At 39.9% G+C, this 19,882-nt stretch overlaps 1 protein-coding gene across 2 annotated transcripts in view; it reads right to left on the reverse strand.

Moving 5' to 3' along the window:
• stx18 (syntaxin 18) overlaps nucleotides 1-19,882 on the reverse strand; it is a 104,577-nt gene that overhangs the window by 27,586 nt on the left and 57,109 nt on the right. For both annotated transcript variants that reach the window (XM_007897319.2, XM_007897317.2), the window contains exons 3-6: nucleotides 14,731-14,846; nucleotides 7,777-7,854; nucleotides 5,857-5,923; nucleotides 1,714-1,829 (exon numbers count right to left, since the gene is read on the reverse strand). In XM_007897319.2, coding sequence (XP_007895510.1) covers nucleotides 1,714-1,829; nucleotides 5,857-5,923; nucleotides 7,777-7,854; nucleotides 14,731-14,846 — 377 coding nt within the window. The remainder of the gene's footprint in view (nucleotides 1-1,713; nucleotides 1,830-5,856; nucleotides 5,924-7,776; nucleotides 7,855-14,730; nucleotides 14,847-19,882) is intronic.

Consider the following 19,882-nt stretch of genomic DNA (forward strand, 5'->3'; position numbering starts at 1 on the left):
ACTAGGAACAGCTGTACAGTATAGTAGTCACTACAAAGCCATCTCATATTGAATGACCTTCAATTCCCAACAGGATACATCAATTGAGAAATGAGTAACAAAACAAAACACATTCTTATGTTCGATTCTTAAATGGACATTAACGCACAAATTTACAAGCACTAATAGATATCTAAGAACAGATTCAAATGTGTTTATTACTGGTAAGAAATCCTATTTTATTCTTTGTGAGAGAACCATCAGTATTGTTCGGGTAATCTTTTAATTCAAAGAAAGTCGTGCCAGTTCAGTTGAAACATTTTTGTTTATTACTGCCTGGAATGGTGAAATTATTATTCCCATAAAATAAAAGCAGCAGTATCATAAAACAGCCTGTGTACTCCACATCATAGAAGAAAGTTTATTTTTTAATGTCTCATACAAAACTAAGATAAATTAGTGCACTTCAGTAATATGTTTTATTCTGTTTAGTATATTGGGGTTTCAAAGCAAGGATCAATGTTACCTTTTTTAATTAATTTCTTAATTGGCTCATTTTAACATGCACATCAATACGTATAGTTCATTAATTTCAGAATAAACGTTCATAGTTAATTAATTTCAGTACTAAATGCTCACCAAATTTCAGAAAGCAAAATAACCCCACTGATTCAAATCATATGGTGATAAACTTACTCAGATTAAACACAATTTGATTATGTAAAGGAGAGAAAAATGTTTGCGATGTAAATAAACAGTGTAACTCCAATTCAAAATTGTCTCACAGCTTGTAATAATATTACAAGCGTTCCAAGACGCTGCCCTGCATGAAGGGGGCCATATAAATGCAAGTTGTTGTAATATCTTAATATATGTAGCAACTTTCACGTTGGGAAGACATTTCAAAATGCTTCAGAGGTAAAGTGTAATATGTATTTGTAAGTGGCCATGTATTTGTAGAAAGCAAGACAGCTAATTTGCATACAGCGATTTCCGACAAATATCCATCAAGTGAAGAACCAATTTTAACTCAGGAATTGTCAACCAGGAAACCCGGAGCAACTCACTTCAGTGGCATGGGATCTTTAAAGGCCACCTGAGCAGGCCAAGGGGACCCTGATTAACGTCTCATCTGAAGGATCACAAGGTTAGTTCAGATGATGGCACCTCAAACAATGTAGTGCGTCCTCAGCACCGAGTTGGAGTGTCAGCCTAGACAATGTGAGTTCAAAGACTCAACTTCGGCACTTGAATCCACAACCTTCAGACTCAGAGGTGAGAAGTGCTACCAACTGAGCCAGGCTAACATCTGAAGTTAAGAGTGACATACCGAGGCTTCCCAATGGAACATGCAGTGTGCAATGCTTGAAGTTTTCCAGCTTCTGCCATTAAAGCAATTTTAACCCCAATGACTGTATTTGAACAGATCTTTTGAAGAATATGCACTTAGTTTTGCATAAACATTTCATGAAAAACAGACGAGTTCAACTGCAAACTTCCTCCACCCATCTCTAAGTGGCATAAAAACTGTATGACTGTATATTTCACACAGTTCTGAAAGGAAAAGCATGATTGATAAATTCACTCCACTGGTACTTCAAATTTTATGACCTAACAATAATTCCTTTGCAAATGATCATTAATAAAATTATCTGTACATAAAAATTTACCACAAGTCCTGCTTTCATTTTACTGTGATCATACTACTAGTTTATAACATTTGTTGCTACATACCATTATTTTCATCTTTTATGACTTGTTCTTCTGAATTCTCTGTCTTGCTAGGAAGATTCAACTCTGAAGATGAAACCAAAGGTTTCTTGCTATGCTGTTCAGGTGCAATTCTTGACCTATGAAAAAAAATGTCACAACAGCGCTCAACAACAGGATGGATCATTATATTTCAGCAAAGGTTCCTGCCCCTGATCACTATACAGACACTATTGCTTGAAAGTGCATGTATGCGGATGCTGAGGACGGATTGGATAGGACAGTGATGTGCCCAAGGTCAAATAACCTGCCAACATTCATTGGCTAGACACACACAAAAAATAGCCAATCGTTGAAGTATTGAAGGGTGCCTATTGGGACGTCATCCTTACGTGAAAGGCCCTATACAAATATAATTTTGTATTGTATTGACAATCTTGGAGTCTAAGGACAACCCCAGGCTCCTCTTCTCCATCACGAACTGTCTCCTCCACCCACCCTCGCATGTCTCGCCCATCCTCACCTCAAATGGCAACTGCGAGGTGATGCTGGACTTCCTCGAATCCAAAGTCCAGGGAATCTGCTCAGCTGCCTCTGCATCTGCTACCCCCTCCCCATTTCCTCCCTCCACACCTTTGAACATGTCTCCCACTCCTCTCTCATCACCATCATAACCCGCATGAAACCGACCACCTGCTCCCTCAACCCCATCCCTATCCCTCTCCTTAACTCCCAGCTCCACCTATTATCCCTCTACTCACTGACATCATAAACCTCTCCCTGTCTACTGGCACTGTACCCACCCCATTAAAAAAAAAGCCGTCATCACTCGTAACTTTAAAAAACCCTCCCTGGAACTCCATCCCGCAGTCTCTCCGCCTCATCCCCTCCCTCACCACCTTCAAGACCCATCCAAGAGCCTCCTCTTCGACCGTGCTTTCGATCTCCCTGCTTCTCCGCTGCCCTCCACCCTGACCCCCTGCTCGGGTCCGTAACTCTGTCTGTCCAGTGCCTTGGGACGTCCTCCCGACGTGAAAGGCGCTTTACAAATATAATTTTGTTGCTATTGTATTGCCTGAGGACCCATACTGCAGCATGAGGCAGTAGAAAATGGAGAATAAAGAAACGCATTTTATAATAGTAATCCTTGCATTTGATATGGTGCCTTATCAAATCGTCAAAACGATTCACGGCGTACCACAGGATTTACTGCAAAATGCAGTGACTGTATATTTGTAGATGAACACAGCAATCCATTTGCACACATAAATGCCCCACAAACAGCCATGAAGTGAATGACCAGTACGATCTAGGGAATTGTTGGCCAGAGTGCCGACCTAAAATGGGTGAGGACGGCAGTTTGATATCTCTTCAAATGACAACATCTCTAACAATGCAGTGCACCCCAGCACTGCACTGAAGTATCAGCCTGGACTGTGAGCTCAATGTCGCAATGTTGGGCTTGAACACAGAACCTTCTGACTCAGAGGCAAAAGTGCCACCCAAGCTAACATTTTAAAAGTGGCTCCAATGAAGCGTTGTTTTGGAAAATATATTAATATTTGGCATTTACTGAAAAATACTGCATATATTTAGACTATGACAGGAATATTGTGATCTTTTTCATGGCGAATAAACCATGTCATATTTTAAAGCTACTGTACAAATGACAACCATTGTAAATGCAGTCTTTGGTTCAACACACAATACAATATTAACTCAGAGAAGAGTCATTAAATCATGAAGATTTTTCAAAATTGAATTACTTCAGATGGAAACAATTATGTCAGAATTCACTCCAAAACATTAACATTTTGTCATTGTACATATTTCTAGAGACTATTTTGTGTCTACCTATCCGGATGTGGGAGTAAAATAGAGCTGCATGGCTGTCAAAACAGAATTGAGTTGCACAGTATAATAATATTAATAATCCTTGCATTTGATATAGCGCCTGATCAAGTCAAGACATCTCAAAGCTCTTCACAAAATATACTGCAAAGTGAATTGACTGTATTTTGTGGGCAAAACACGGCAGCCAATTGCGCACAGCAGTGTCCCACAAACAGTCATGGATTGAGTGACCAAATTATTATTATTATCACCTTCTCCTGTATATATCAATAAATCTAACGCAGAATTTTTTTTTAAAAAAAGCAACAATGTGCTCGCGGGATAGGTATTATTTTAGAAAATAATTTCTTACACATGACATAGCCAAGTGCAATTTACAATAGCAATAATAGCAGCACTTCTGGGAACAAACAATATGTAAGTAAGGATTTATTTTGCAATCTGAAACAGGGACAGCATCAAGTTAGGGAGAAACAGGGATGGAGCAAGTAAAAGAGAGAGAGAGAGAAAATAGTCAACAAGAGAAGACAGAAAGACAGAGTGAAAAGTGGTGTAATTTTTGATGGAAGAAGTTTTTGGCAAACATTTGGTAGCTAATTTGAATTTTGCATGATGCCCCATTATCTGCACTCTTTCCATATCTGCAATGTAGCCAGTCCTGACTATTGCGTCAAACGAGTTCAACAACGACAACAATTTATATTTGTTTAGCGCCTTTCACATTGGGAGGATGTCTCAAAGTCATTGAATAGTCAAGGCCGTGCACCCGAGCTGGGTGTTGGGATCAGAAGGAGAGGTCTCCACTGTATATCTACTGATATTGCTATGCGACAGCCCTATGTGTACCCACCATTAAATTTTATAGCTATTAGTCTGTTAATTTCTAGAATTATGCAATCCCAATCCCACTAAATTGCACCTTGGGATGTCCTCCCGACGTGAAAAGGCACTATACAAATGTAATTTTGTATTGTATGTTAATATTGGTAATCATTCAGATTATTAAAATTATAAAATAGACCATTAAGTTAGTTGCAGCACTTTATGATTGGATTAATCAGTGCTTTCATTTTAATGTTTCTTTGTCACAATCCATATCTGTAACGCGGCTTCTTACAAATCCACATCCTTATTCTCTGCAGCTGTATCACATTCATTTCACCCTCAAGTAACACACAAAATACTGCCCTTCACTGCTGAGCGTATAATCCTGTTTGCCAGCCTGAACATTTTGACACTATTTGAATCAACATTTACTGCATCAACATCACATACATGGAGGTAAAGCTGAAGATTTGTGATGTTGATGTAGCTTAATTCTAGTATTATCTCAAACTCTAAAAATTATGAGTCAAATCTCGGAGCCTTTTGGAATACTGCATTGTCCAGGAAGAATTACAATCATTCAATGCAATCATTCAATGCAATACAATCATTTACAATGCCATTTCATACTATTCTTACAAGAAGGGAATAGAAAATGATCGATAAGGAGTGGGCCACAGTGAGGAAAAAAAAATTAAACAAATAAATTAATATTTTTTGTAATTGTCCAAACTCTCAGTGGGCTCAATGCACTGAGCCCATCAATATGTTTTCATTTAATAAGATGTTGAATAATTAGACAACAATGCTTCCAATAGGTATCAGGCACTAAAAATACCTTCAAGTGATATTTCAAGTTAATTCTCAACATGGACCCAATCAGAACATCAGTCCCCATGGTATTAACTGCAGCATTTATGAATCCAAGCTATCTGTACTGAAATTGGCCCAATTATAATAATAAATAACCCTTGTGTTTGATATGGCATTTTTTACGTCTTCTAGATGTCTCAAGGTGCTTCACAGAATATACTGTAAAGTGAATTGACTGTATACTTGTGAGCGATAATATCAAAGTATTTGCCAACTATAACACAGTTCTAACAGAAAAACCATGGCATACCATTTCCAGTTGTGAGTTTGCACTAGATATTCCTTAACCCACTAGGTCATCAAAGGAGTTATCCATCTGGATTTCCCATCATCTACTATCAGTATTTTAACCTAAACACGTTTGGGCAGTGCGCCTTTAAAAGGTTCAGACAAATTTTCCAAGACTCAGTGGGTTTAAATATCGTGTTCAATGGGTTCCATGGTGGACCAGAATGTATCATATGGCTAGGATCCGACCTGCAATAAAGTTAAGAGATGTAGCTCTCAAAAGTAAGCACCATTAAAAACAGATTGTACTCTACCATCAATACGTAGCTTTGAAAACTGATTACTATTCTTTAAAGAGGAAACATTGAGCCTTAAAACAATACTTACAGCCTTTTCTTGTCCACCAATCGCTTGACTCGAATTGCCCTCTGCTCAGAGTACACTTTACACACACCTGCCAAATTACAAACACAAAATAAACCTGAACACAAATGTATTTGCTTCACATATTGCATTTCTTAAGCAAGAATCTCCATAACAAACATATTTGAAGTGCAGAGTACAAAAATCTCACCAACGATGAATTTCATGTAAATACAAGAAGCAGAAAGACCTAATAGATATTTAGGTATTGTGTTCAATATGGCTTTCCTCAATCAACTCGATTTCTACTAACATTCTCCCACAGCCACAAGAAATGTACAAGACTATGTCATCCGCCTCCAGCTTTAGCCCCTTGTTGTCTGGAAGCATCTGGGTTCTGGACAGTTGAGATTTGGTCTTCTGCAGTGAAAATGGGGAATGTTACTCTAAAGTGCAGCAACTCCAGATCTCCAGCAAATTCAGGCTACAGAGGGAGAAATCCTAGATGTTTACAGGGCAGAAGGAGACCATTCGAAACTTCGGGTCTGCATCAGCTCTCAAAGCAAGCTGCTCATACAATCCCACTGCCCCCTCTTATCCCCATAACCTTCAAGCCTATTTCTTTCATGTATCCGTCTACTTCCCTCTTGAAACCAAAACGGTCTCTGCATCTGCTACACAGGGTTGTTGGGATGTGGGGTGACAGAACATTCCATTCAAAAAAACTGTGTGAAAACATTTCTCCAAGCTTTCTTTTGCTCTATTTATAACTATGTCCTCTAGTCATTGACCCCCCCACTAGTGACAATAGGGTAATCAGTGACCAGAAGATATAAATTTACCTCAAGAGTTGCCTTTCTGACCGCGAGTTTGGTGACCATTCCCCTCCCCACCTTCTTCAGCTCCCACCCCCAGCTCAGGTACCCAGCAGTGTGAAATGCTTTGAAACGTCCTCCCGATGGGAAAGGCACTGTATAAATGATATTTATGATTGGATGAGGATTAGGATTGTATTGTACAGATATGAGATATATCTATGAACATATATGGAAGAGTAAAACCAAAGATGGCTTTACTTTTCCTGTGTATTATGATTTATCTGTAGCTGCTTTGAAAGAGGTGAGGAAAGTGTAGTGTGGAACAGCAGCATCAGTTGCGACATCAGTTCAGGGTGAAGAGATTGGTAGAATTCAGCAGGTAATCCACCAGGCCTTGTGTTTTTTCTTGTCAAACTATGTAAATTAGCTGCCGGATGTGCCTCCGTAACATTAATTTCTAATTAATCTCATTCTGCAAAGTCCTATCAGGCATTTGTTTTACGTTATATAAATGTAAGATGATTCTATAGGTCTTTCATTTACTATTGGATCCCACTTGCCAGAACTGGGGTGCCCAATAACTGTATATTTTTCCCTGAGCTGTCAAGTTAGTGAAGTCTGCTGGATAGTTTAGCTTGTTCTTCAGATTCCAAGGTGAAATGCAGGAGTGCAGAAGTCTGAAAAATCCCTCGTTGATCTCAGTGGGCTGGAAGTGAGTTTGCAAGAGCTTCTTACAAGATGTGTGTAATGAAATCTGAAGCATTTGTTCTTGGTATTTTGCTTGGATTACCGTTGCTTCCACATGTTGTCAAGCAGGTGGCTTAGCTCTACGTTGGTAAATGTTAGAATCTGTTCAGTGTTCTCTAATCAGGATCATTTTTTTTGCCGGTTTTCTAGCTTTCCCTTCCTTCACTCGACCCCACTGGACTTGGAGCAGCCATGCCTCTTGGTAGAGTTGCAAGCGATTAAGTGGAGTGCAGAATTATTATCCTCCAGAATCAATTTAATGAGGCCATCTTTATACAGCAAATGCTTGATGCCACATGGTATACCATGCAGCTTTTCCTACCCATTCCCTCCCTCCCTCCCTCCCTCCCTCAAAACAGAAATTGAAAAAATAAATTACTTTTCAAGTATGCTTCCAACAAGTACAGGACCCCTTCTCTGTGCTCCTTCACCTGGGGAGAAATCACGTTCTTGATTGCTGGAAAAAAAAATTTTCACATGAATATCAGCCACATTTTCTAAAGGCTACCTCATAACAAGGACAACAAATCACATTTGTATACCGCCTTTCACATTGGGAGGACATCCGAAGCACCAACCTTCATTTAGCCTTAACCATTTACAGCCTAATTACTCTATCTCATTATTGAAAAGTCTAGCAGGAAATTTAAGATTCACTTAGCATGAGAGGAATGTAACCGAGTACTTGATAAACGCTGCTAAAGCCTTAATCGAATGAATATGGAGGCTCTACAGGAGAAATGCTTTATCCTATAGAATTATATTGACTAATACACTTTTCCTGTGGAACTGATGTAGAACACATTTTCAATAATCACTGGGATCCTATTTGCAGCTTATTACATATATATAACATTCTAATTGCCTGTATTGCGATAGACATTCTGTTGCAGTACAAATTTATATTCTTTGGCATTAAGCCAAAAAGACATTCTGCTTTTCTTAACGACTCCAAGCAAAAAATCCAAATCCTTGCTTATCAATGAAAGTGGGGGGAGAATAGAATAGATGTTTTCAAAAGGTTTAATCCAAAACTTTATGAAAGAATTCAATTAATGGATATCACTCGGCTGTGTCCACTTGTTGCCATTAGTAGATCTAAAAGAGACTTTAGCAGGAACGTCTTAAGCAGAGAGTGGGTGAGAATGTGAAAAGTCACTGACAGAAGCTGTGGTTGAAGCAGAAAGCAACATATTTAAGAAGATAATAATAATAATTCTTGTATTTGATATAGCGTCTGATCAGGTCTACGAGACGGGACGTCCACCTGACGTGAAAGCACTATACAAATGTAATTTGTTGTTGTTGTTGTCTCAAAGCGCTTCACAGAATATACTGTAAACAACAACAAATTACATTTGAATAGCACCTTTCATGTCAGGAGGCCATCCCAAGGCGTTGGACCGTCAGGGATCCGCACCCAAGATCGTGGTTGAGATCAGGAGGGGTGGAGGAACGGTAAGGGTAGGAGGGTGATCGAAGACACGGTCAAAGAGGAGGGTCTTGAGATGGGTCGTGAAGGAGGCAAGGGAGGGGGCGGGGCGGAGGGACTGTGGAATGGAGTTCCAGAGAATGGGGGCAGAGAGGTTGAAAGCCCGCCCACCAATGGTGGGGCATGTGAGGCGGAGGACGTGAAGCAGGCCAGGGTTAGGAGGTCATAGAGGTATGGAGGAGCAAGGCTGTGGAAGACTTTGAAGGTGAGGACCAGAACCTTAAACTGTAGCCTCTGAGTGATGGGGAGCCAGGCGAGGATGGGGGGATAGGGTCTGCAGCTTGTGGAGGGAGGAGCTGGGGAGGCCAACAAGCAGGGAATTTGTGTAGTCAAGCCTGGATATGATGAATGTGTGGATGAGGGTCTCAGCGGCCTGGGGTGAGAGACAGGGTGGAGCCAGGGAATGTTGCAGTGAGTTGACTGAATGATTTTGTGATACACAGGTGAGAGAGAATAGAGGATTTGGGAGAGAAACCCTAACCCTCCTCCTCTATAATAGTGACAGGAGCAGATAATTAATGCACAGCAACAGTTCTTATCTCCGCGTCTCAACATGATCCATCACCACAGGAGCAGTACTAACCCAGTGCTAGATTTCATCGTACCCCAAGCAGCAGAGACAGGAATGGTCCTGCACTGGGGGAGACCTGCCTGGCTGATGGAGTAAGAATCCAATGCAAGGGTCCCTGATTGACTACAAAATAGAATATTTCAGTGGAATTAATGAGGGCAGTGATAAGCAGCTGTGGTTCTCAAGACCCATCAACCAACTTCCCCAGGCTCCAAAGGAAACTTCACTAGACAGATGCAAGACCTGGAGCTAAAGAACAAGGCAAAAGGCTCCAGGCCGCTATGAATATAAATAACAGCAGTAGAACTCATTTGGGAGAAAACACTTGTTTCTTGTATCATGTAGCCCAGGCCAGGATAATGATTTTGAAGACCTAAGGAATGGCAATTTAGAAAGTCAACCCTAAAACTCAACATCTGTTGATGATGGCTGAGGTAAGATGTCAGTTGTGTGAGCTATCACAGTCAGCGATTCATTAGTTCTGATGAAATGGCCCACTGGTAATGTTAACCTGTCTCGTCTTTCAGAAGACTTGCTGCGAATATCCATCAACTTTGCTTTTTTATTGCAGTGATTCAGAGCGCTTTTATTTAACATCTCCTAAAGCATACAACGAACCAACTTGTTCCATAGTCAAAATTAAATCAAAGGAAAACTGGAAGGTGCTGGCAAAGTATGCAGCTATCCAGTTATTCCACAGCTAAAGCTTTGAAATCCTAAGAAAAAGGTAGAGTCACCTGAATTGAGAGGAGAGGATGAGATAACTCTCAGGGTTTAGGAATGCAATTGAAAGCAATATTTAATATATAAGTATATTTGGTAGTTATGAGGTAATGGTGTGAGGAAGGTCAGATGCCTCAGTGTACATAGGAACCATATTTCGCCCACAAATTTACTTACAGCATATTCTGTGAAGCGCTTTGAGACGTCTAGAAGACATGAAAAGCGCTATATCAAATGCAAGGATTATTATTATTATTATACAATTGTTTTTTGCAAAACATTTTCTCAGCCAGGTCTCTGATACATGCGGAAACCCATCATAATGCTTAAGAGTATCCAAACCAAGCTGAGAGTTCAATGCATCTCAATTGCCCCAGAGGGCTGGCTTGATTCCGACATTCCATTTCCAAGCATTTTTTTTGTTTTGCAAGATATCACAAGAGAGGGATGGATTAAGAAAGCCTTTCAGCCCATTTGATCTCAACTTATTTTCATTTGTTTACAACCCAGCCTCCTTATAGAGCATACTGTGAATTCCCCCAACCCCCACACACACAAACAAACACACACACACACATTGGATAAGACAGCATATCAACTCCACTTGCAAATTCTCATTCAACCTTCTGTACAAAATGTTTTACAAAATTCTAAGGCGATGAACAGGTCTGAATAGCAGTCAAACAGTTAACAACACAACGTTCGATGGATTCCAGCAACTTAGAACAGCTGCAGGAAGCAAGTTGTTTATTATCATACTCTTCCCAGATGAATTGCTAACAAGATGGATAGGTATACAACTGAAGTCTGTCATAGACTGCACAGAACAGATCTCGAGGGCAGTGTTCTTGGACTGACAAACAAATATCTACTTGTAGTCAAGAGTCATCAAAATCTTTTACAACTATTCCCCTAAGGCATCAATCTTTTCTTAAAAAAAGGGTTCAGTTACAACGTTTGCCTGTGCCAAGCAATTCATCTGCCAAGTTATCTGAAAAATATCAGCAGTCATTCAAAAGTATCTGTGACTGGAAATGGCTGACATTGCTTCAGGTTTCTGTTGTGATAGTTATGAGGTAATGGTGTGAGGATGGTCAGATGCCTCAGTGTACATAGGAACCATATTTTGTTTTACTGAATCGGCTGCACAAGAGCAGCACTGAAGGGAGTGCTGGCTATCAGCAGGAGGACAGCCTTTAAGGTAGAGAGGGGAGAAGGTGAAAGACTTGTGGAGCATTGGCAACCAGAATAATAAGTGCTTCATAGAATATATGGCAAAGTAAATTGATTGTTTATTTTGTAGGCAAAACACGGCAGTCAATTGTGCACAGTAGTGTTCCACAAACAATGGTGGACTGAGTGACCAAATTATAATTTTTATTTTTTGTAATGAGTGATTATTAAAAGCAATCCAGCATCTATTAACAACCAGGTTTCTACTTACTGCTAAGTGAACAGAGGAAGTGTGGAGTAGGGAACGTGCCTAAGATTTCACCCTGCCCAGGAATCAAACCTGGTCCTCTCGCTTGCGAGGTGAGTGAAGGATGGATCTTCAGCAGTAAAATAGCATTTGGCGGATGGGAAGCTGCAGCTAAAAAGTACCAAGTCAACTCTGCAAATAGCAATCAGCAAAATACTCTCACTTGATAGTCAGAAGGCTGTGGGTTCAAGCCTGGAATTGGAATTTGTTGCACAAATAGCATAAAGCAGTTTTATTGAGGGGGTGATGAGTTTCCCAGTTTGATTGGCCTTGTAGTTTGGAGGAGACATGAGATAGAAGGAAAAGATATATAAAAATAATCTTTACATTTGATATAGCCTTTCACGTTGGGGGCAGGGCAGAATACTCAAAGCAGTTCACAGGATTCACCGTAAAGTGAAGTGATTGTATATTTTGTGGGCAAACAACTGTCCTGATGCTGTGTTTTTAAACTAAGTATTACATGAGGACCAGAAAAAGGAGTTTTGTGGGAATTACATCTCTGGAAGGAGACAACTTGTCAAAAGTGAAGATGGTAGTGCATCAGAAGTTGAAAATCACAAGAGAAGCAGGAGAAAAAAAAACCTAATTTCCAGAGGAAGGTACAATTTACCTTTTCAGAAATTCCCTATATGAAAAAAGCAAAAATATTTCTACCTATTTATGAAAAGAAAGAACAGTAGTTTCTAGGTTTAGTCAATCATGAGTCAATGTATGGTCCTGCAGCATTAGTTTCATGACAAAAGGTTTCAGGTGTAAACATCACCCAATTTTAGCAATTTGTTAGGAACTGAAGATTGAAGTCGACAGGGGATCTGAAAAATCGGCATTATGTTGGAGACAGGATCCTGCTGGCAACAAGCAGTAGGATTACAAACAGAGGATATATGACTGTGATTCATGGATTACAAAAAAAATACACCAACCTCTGGCTTCATAATACATGACTAACATATTTCCAAGCGAGATATATCNAAAAAAAGTATTCATGACTGGCTGACACAAAAATAAAACGTTGTCCTTTCACGTTTAGGTCTCGGACTCTTTTGAGGTTAGAAATTACAACATTGATGTTATCTGCACTTGGTGGCTGGCACAGGCTTAACTGACATGAATATTTAGCCAAGTCCCAGAATGACGTCCTCCATACTGGCTACTAAGCTGGTGGTTGAGTAAATGGAAATGACTGCTTTATTTTTGGTCAGAACAGGTATCGGACACTTGCGGAAATGAATCACCATGCTTAAAATCATCCAGACTAAACTTGAGCTCCATATAGGAACGTCACCTAGACGTGGAAATGTTCCTATGTCTGAAATGATATACATACTCTCTCTCCCCGATGGCACACACCCCACTAACTTAATTCCTCAAAATATTAGGCACAGGTGACAAGAGCCAAGATTTGGGGGCCCCAGAGTGTGCGTTGGAGTACTGCTTGACCCTGAGAACATTATCTTGCCAGTTACCTGCTACTTAACCAGTCAGGAGCATCCTACCCATTAGGGGTTTGACTTGCAGGGTTAATAGGATCAGAGTGAGAAGAATCCTTGTGCCCAGTGACTGGTCTCCCACTCCAGTGCCTGCCAATGAGCCAGGCTGGCTGGTCTGTCATCAGCAGGGTCCTGGAGTACTGCAGACGTGCCTGGTTAGGAACCAGACTACCAAAACCACCAGAAAGGAATTAATCAAAGTATCCATGGGGACACTGGGTACCTCACTGCTGATTGAGAAATCCTCAAGTATGAATATTTCACATTTTTTTATTGGAAAGGCTATAGTGATCTGTTATGAATCAATGTTCGACATTTCAATTATGCCATTCAGTGAATTAATCTGCGACAATGTGCTATGTTTACATTTATATAGCACCTTTGAAGTCGGGAGATAAATGCTTAAAATTGCTGCAAGGGCGCCCGAGTTGAGGGTGGGAGCCAAAGGGGATGGGGACGGTAAAGATTTCGTAACAAAAAACATATGACAGACAGCGAAGACATAGTCCCATCTTTATTTTTAGCTGAGAGGGAGCTGCTTGTTTCTTGGCAATGAATGCATGCCCGCAAGCCGGAACAGTTCAAGTTCATTCCAAAAATAGGAGAGTTCTGGAATCAAAATGATCAGGGAGATTGTAAGAAAAGTACACCAAATAACACTGCAGATCCCCATGCCTGCTGACTATCTCCACGTCCATTTATCCGTACTGGGTTCTGATGTGGAAGGGAAGTGGAGCTGCAGTATTGACAAGAAAAAATAATTAACACTCTTGGTTGCCAGGTGTGATTCACTTGTGCAGTGTAACTTTGAAACAGAAATGTAAAGTGTTTATTTAGCAAACTGCTGCGGGCTCTGGTGACTGTTAGAAAGAAAGACAGGGAAAAAAAAGGGCTGGCACAATACAGTGCTTCGTCACAGTACAATTTGTGACAGAAAAAAGTTTTGGGTTAACACTGCAGCCAAGATGTATTTTGTGATAACTAATTATCACAACTTTGATAACTGTGATAACAAACGTTGGCCAAGTTTCCTTACTCCACTCGCCTCTGTTTACCTAGCAGTAAGTAGGAACCTGATTGTTAGTTAATTGGCCGACCGCTTTTCCGGGGGTAATAATTTCTTCAAAAAAAATACTAATAATGACAAATTGGTCACTTTAATCCACGACTGTGCACTGCTGTGCGCAATTGACTGCTGCGTTTTGCCCACAAAATATACAGTCAATTCACTTTACAGTATATTCTGGGAAGCGCTTTGAAACGTCTTGAAGACGTGATAAAATATATAAAATGCAAGGATTATTATTATCAACAATGTTTCCATATCCACAGACCCAATTAGTGCAGATAACAGATTTTCTCCTGTAAAACTAAGGACATTGACTCTGTTTTCCCTTGAAAAATCAGAGGAAATACCTATTGAGATTTTCCATGTTAGCAATACCTATACTTGCCTAATAAAATGATTACAATAGAATATATCTGAAGAAGGCTCGATTATTTCCTCCTACTCTGAGATAGTTGTTTAAAGGTTTTGCAAAAGTTAGATTAAAGCTAATGCAGTTTCTTTTCACCTTCCGTCCTCAGCTGCTGGATGGCATCGGAGCATGTTCGCAAGAAAATCTGAGCGTCCTGATCAATTTGGTCACGTTCGGTGTCCGTCATGCGAGAATACTCTGACATAAAACAACTGGGAAAGAGAAAAAGGAATTCATCTTATAAAACAGGAATGAAGATGCACGGCTCAATAATGCGAAGTTCAAATCTGAAGCAGTGACTTCAGCCTAAACAAGGGAACATTAACTCATTGGACAGTACAAAACTCTTGTTACTTTTGTCAATTTGAAGAGAATTTCTAAATTCTTCCCAAAAATTCTCCTATGTTCACCCATAAAACATAGTCACTGCACTTTACAGAATATCTTGTGGAGCACTTTTGGATATCCTCCTGACATGAAAGGTGCCATGCCAAACCACTTCGCAGTATTTCCTGTGAAGCGCTTTGAGATGTCTCAAAGACGTGATAATAATTAATAATAATCCTTGCATTTGATATAGCGCTTGTCGCGTCTTCTAGACGTCTCAAAGTGCTTCACAGAATATACTGAAAAGTGAATTGACCATATATTTGGGCGAAACACAACAGCCAATTGCACACAGCAGTGCCCCACAAACAGTTGTGGATTGAAAATGACCAATTTATTATTGTTTAATTTGGAGGGATTATTATTAGGCGTGTGGAGTAAGGAAACTTGCCCAATGTTTCGCCCTGTCTGGAATTGAACCCAGGTGTCCCGTTTGCAAGGCGAGTGCTCTAACCACTGAGCTACAGGACTCCACAAGATAAGACCCTACATCAAATGCCAGGATTATTATTAATCTTCCTATTCTTAATATTGAACTCCACAGCTCCACTTGCACACTAACCAATTACCATAGATTATTAGAGTTGTGATTCATAGATTCATAGAGATTCATAGAATGTTACGGCACAGAAGGAGGCCATTTGGCCAATCATTTGGCCAATCTTTGACAGAGCAAGTCACTTTCACTAACCCCAATCACCATAACTACCTAAATATATTTAGTAACTGAACATGGCTGAGCAGGCAGGCTGTCGTAACAAAATAATCACCTGAAAAAAAAATTCATCTGATTGGTACGCATCAATTTTAGAAAAAAAATTGCAGTCAAAGGTGCAAAACCACCTTTGAATGTCAATACAGATTAATTCTGCTATTTGAAAAAAAAAGACAGGAAATCAATAATACATCACAAGCATCTTGACGACACCCCTCCCACACACACAAGATTTTGGTGCAATAATCAAAGAATTTGTTGCTGCCATTGCTATTTCCAATTACAGAGTGCAACATTTCACTGTGTTTCATGATCTATTTTAGATTGAATGAAGCCATTCTTCTGTTAAGCGGCATGAAACACTATCCTCCGCCATTGGCAACAATGGTGACAGCTGTGAGTGGGGAACAAAGGCAGCGACCACTAGCAGCTTCAGGCCGTTATGTGGAAGCGGGAGGATGGTGTTCGCATCCAAAATCAGTCAATAATTATGGTCTGAATCGCAATGTTGACCATACTGAATTCTGCTGTGAACCATGGCATTTTGCCAGTAATTTCATTGCCTTTTACATGACGTGCAGAGGTTTACAATCCTAAAAAATACAATTTCTCAATAACAAATCCTCTTTACTTCACCTCCTACTCTGACAGGAACCTACCTGGGCTAAACAGCCTTTTTCTGTGCCATACATTTCTGTGGATCTAACAGAACGTAGGGAAGGCAAACTGAAATGTTCTGCTGATCTTTATAGATTTGCTTTTTCAGCCTGCTGAACATTTGAGCGCGACATTTAGGTTCCAAAAATATCTTGTGAATTATTCCCTCTGGATACAATATTTTAATCATGTGAATTTGAAGTTTTTGATTTTATACATCAATACAACAGAAAGATTACTTTTACGACAATAAAAAAAACTTGCTTTGAAAGCTTTCTGGTGTGCAAAACATTATACTTTAATTATATCGTTGGTTTAAAATGAACTGCAAATTTGCCACAGAAAGCGAGAACAAGATACGCATTTAGTTTAGTCACGTTCCCGATTGCTTGAATTCACTTTCTGACAAGGAAATACAGTCGACGTATGTATGTTTGTTGCAGAAAGTAAATTATTTTTCGAACTGAAAGCACCAGGCTCAGAAACATCAAGCTGGAGTGGCACGATTGATCTTTTTACTCATTTTGTTGAGATGATATGCGGTCTCTCTTTATGGCCTTGGGTGTTTTGAGCATCAACATATGGCTTAATGTCAAAAATCATCAAGCAAAAATGGATGTGCAAAGCAGCCAGGGGTCTGTTCTATCCCTATTGCATTATGTAACAGCTACAGGGTGTTCATAAAGTCCTGTTACCCCCATGTTTTTAGATGCGAAAAGCACTATATCAAATGCAAGTATTATTATTATAATAAAAGTACTGATGCACCAGGAAGCTGTTCTTGTACCACTGCTGACGGCTTCTTAGCTTGAAGAACTGAGAAGCTGCAATGGAATTGCACAAACAAGGCAGAAGTTCTGATCGGTAAATATATGTCGCACTCCTTAATTGGAAATAACCGCATCAAAAGCTTTGTTGGACAACATTATGCCAAAGTTTACAGTGCGTGCAGGAGAGGTCTCCACGGTGCTTGTGTAATATTTATGATTTCTTGTAACTGATTCAAATAATATTCAGCAACTTATTTAGAACAGTGGTCTGTGTCCAATATCTCAACAACTTGCATTTATATAGCACCTATCACGATGGGTAGTGTCTTACTTCACATTGCTAGAGCTTGAAGCCTTGCCAGGGGAGACAAAGGTGAGGTGATTGTTGGCACAGTCGAAGAGGAAGATCTTCAGGTGAGATCTGAAGATGAGCAAGGAGTGTGAAAGGCGGAGGAATTGTGTCAACAGTCTCAGTCACAGGTCCCATGTTATTTTTGTCTCTGCCATTGGTAGTGCTTCTGTGCTGTATTTGTTATTTGCTCATTCAGTTTGCTTTGTTCAACTCATGTCCCTCCTTTTTCAAGTATGTTTGCCGATTGTATATTTTCTGGTAAATAAAAAGAAAAGTTTCACTTTTTTCTTCTAATTTCCAGGAGTAATAATTCCTTAAAAAAAATTGGTCACTTCAATCCACGACTGTTTGTGGGACAGTGCTGTGTGGAACTGACTACTGTGTTTCGCCCACAAAATATACAATCAATTCACTTTACAGTATATTCTGTGAAGCGCTTTGAGATGTCTCGAAGACATGATAAGGCACTATATCAAATGCAAGGATTGTTATTATTACATTAGCTTCTGTGGGTCTGAAAGAGGAAGTGATTCACAGCTCAGGCTGGGTGAGTGAGTTACCAGCAGTTTGAAGAGTGAACTATCAATGCTCTGAAAACAATTATATTGCTGCAATAAATTTAACGTATTCAATTACAGGATTGATTAATTGATGGTTTATAATCATTAATGCTTCTAGTTTACAGCCTGTACCTATAGTTCCATTTAATGTGGTTCATAGTTAAACCACAATCAATACACTTGCTATATTGATATATTTGCTATATTGATATAGTACACACTGCAATGATATTGGCTTGATCCTTCGCCAGTAAGCAGCAGCAGCTGGTCTGCATTGAACTAACACACACACACACTCACTCCAGCACCACCTTGTAAAATCTCACTGACTGACTACCCTTCCTACCCTTCAGTCCTGTTATGTTAAATCAAATGTTCACTCTAAAATGTGCCCAACTCTCCTTCTGTGTTATCTGAAAAATGTCTGTGTCTCTCCTCCCACTTTCCCTTCTCAAGAGCGTCTGTCAATTTAAGACAGTCAGCGAATGAGCATATGGAGAAATCAGGAGATTTTTTAAAATGTAGATTGGTTAGGATTTAGATTGCCATTCTGGGAGCGATGATTGAGGCAAAATTCATATTAGCTTTCAAAATAAATGAAACTACAGGGGTAGGGAGAAAGGGCAGGTAAATGGGACTGAAAAGATTGCTTTTAAAAGAGCCACAGCAACTATTTGCATTTATACGGCACCCTTCACGCACGGCAGCGTCTCAGAGCCCTTAAGCACAGACTTAAGCACAAAGCAAGCACAATGTGCTGAGCAGCCTTCTTCTGCGCTGTAAATTTCTATGGTTCTCCAAAAATGTCCATGGCTCTCCACTCAAAAAGGCTACGGTTCTTCCTCCTACTCTCTATGGTTCTGTGAATTTCTAGAGAGTCGTGGGGAGAGAGTCATGTAACTTAATAGTGAGCGGCCAGGATTACCAACAGCTAGTGGATGGGTTTAGCATGGATAAGAGGGCAGGATTGAAGGTCCAAAGTAAAAAGTTATCTGAGTCAAGCAATCCTCTTTCTCGTCTCCATCTTCCTTCCCCAGCAGCAATTCTAGGGCAATATTACTTTCAAATGATTTCCTGCCCTCACTTTAGTGAAGCAAATAGCAGAGCAAGGAGCCTGCAATGCTTCAATTCCGTATTTATAACTGTAAAACATCTCGTACCTCTCCTGCAACATCAATCGTTTAGGATCTGCTTAGTATTTTCAGTGAATGCAATCTAACTAAACTACCCACAATAGTTCATTAAATATTGAAAAAAAGACTGCAAAATACTCAGTGTATCTAAATTAAAGCCTAGGGCGGTCTGTTAAAATTCTCATTTCTAAATTCTAGCACTCTAGCAAAGGCATTGGGTTTCTGTGTGTGGAATCCAGATCGTGGAGTCCTGTAGCTCAGTATTTAGAGTATTCGCCTGGCAAGCGAGAGACCTGGGTTCAATTCCAGGCAGGTCAGGGCGCAACCTTGGGGAAGTTTCCTTACTCGACACGCCTAATAATAATCCCTCCAAAACAGAACAAAAATAAATTGGTCATTTTCAATCCACGACTGTTTGTGGGACACTGCTGTGCACAATTGGCTGCCGCGTTTCGCCTACAAATATACAGTTAATTCACTTTACAGCATATTCTGTGAAGCGCTTTGAGATGTCGAGAAGACATGAAAAGTGCTACATCAAATGCAAGGATTATTATTATTATTATCGTTATCAATTGCTGTCAGTCTCACCCACTGATTTTGCCAGCAATTTCTCATTTCAATCGGCAGCTATTGAAGATTGTCTTCTATTGACTATTACCACAGCAAGACCA

This window comes from Callorhinchus milii, unplaced genomic scaffold (genome assembly GCF_018977255.1).
Source record: "Callorhinchus milii isolate IMCB2004 unplaced genomic scaffold, IMCB_Cmil_1.0 Scaffold1, whole genome shotgun sequence".
NCBI classification, from domain to species: domain Eukaryota; kingdom Metazoa; phylum Chordata; class Chondrichthyes; order Chimaeriformes; family Callorhinchidae; genus Callorhinchus; species Callorhinchus milii.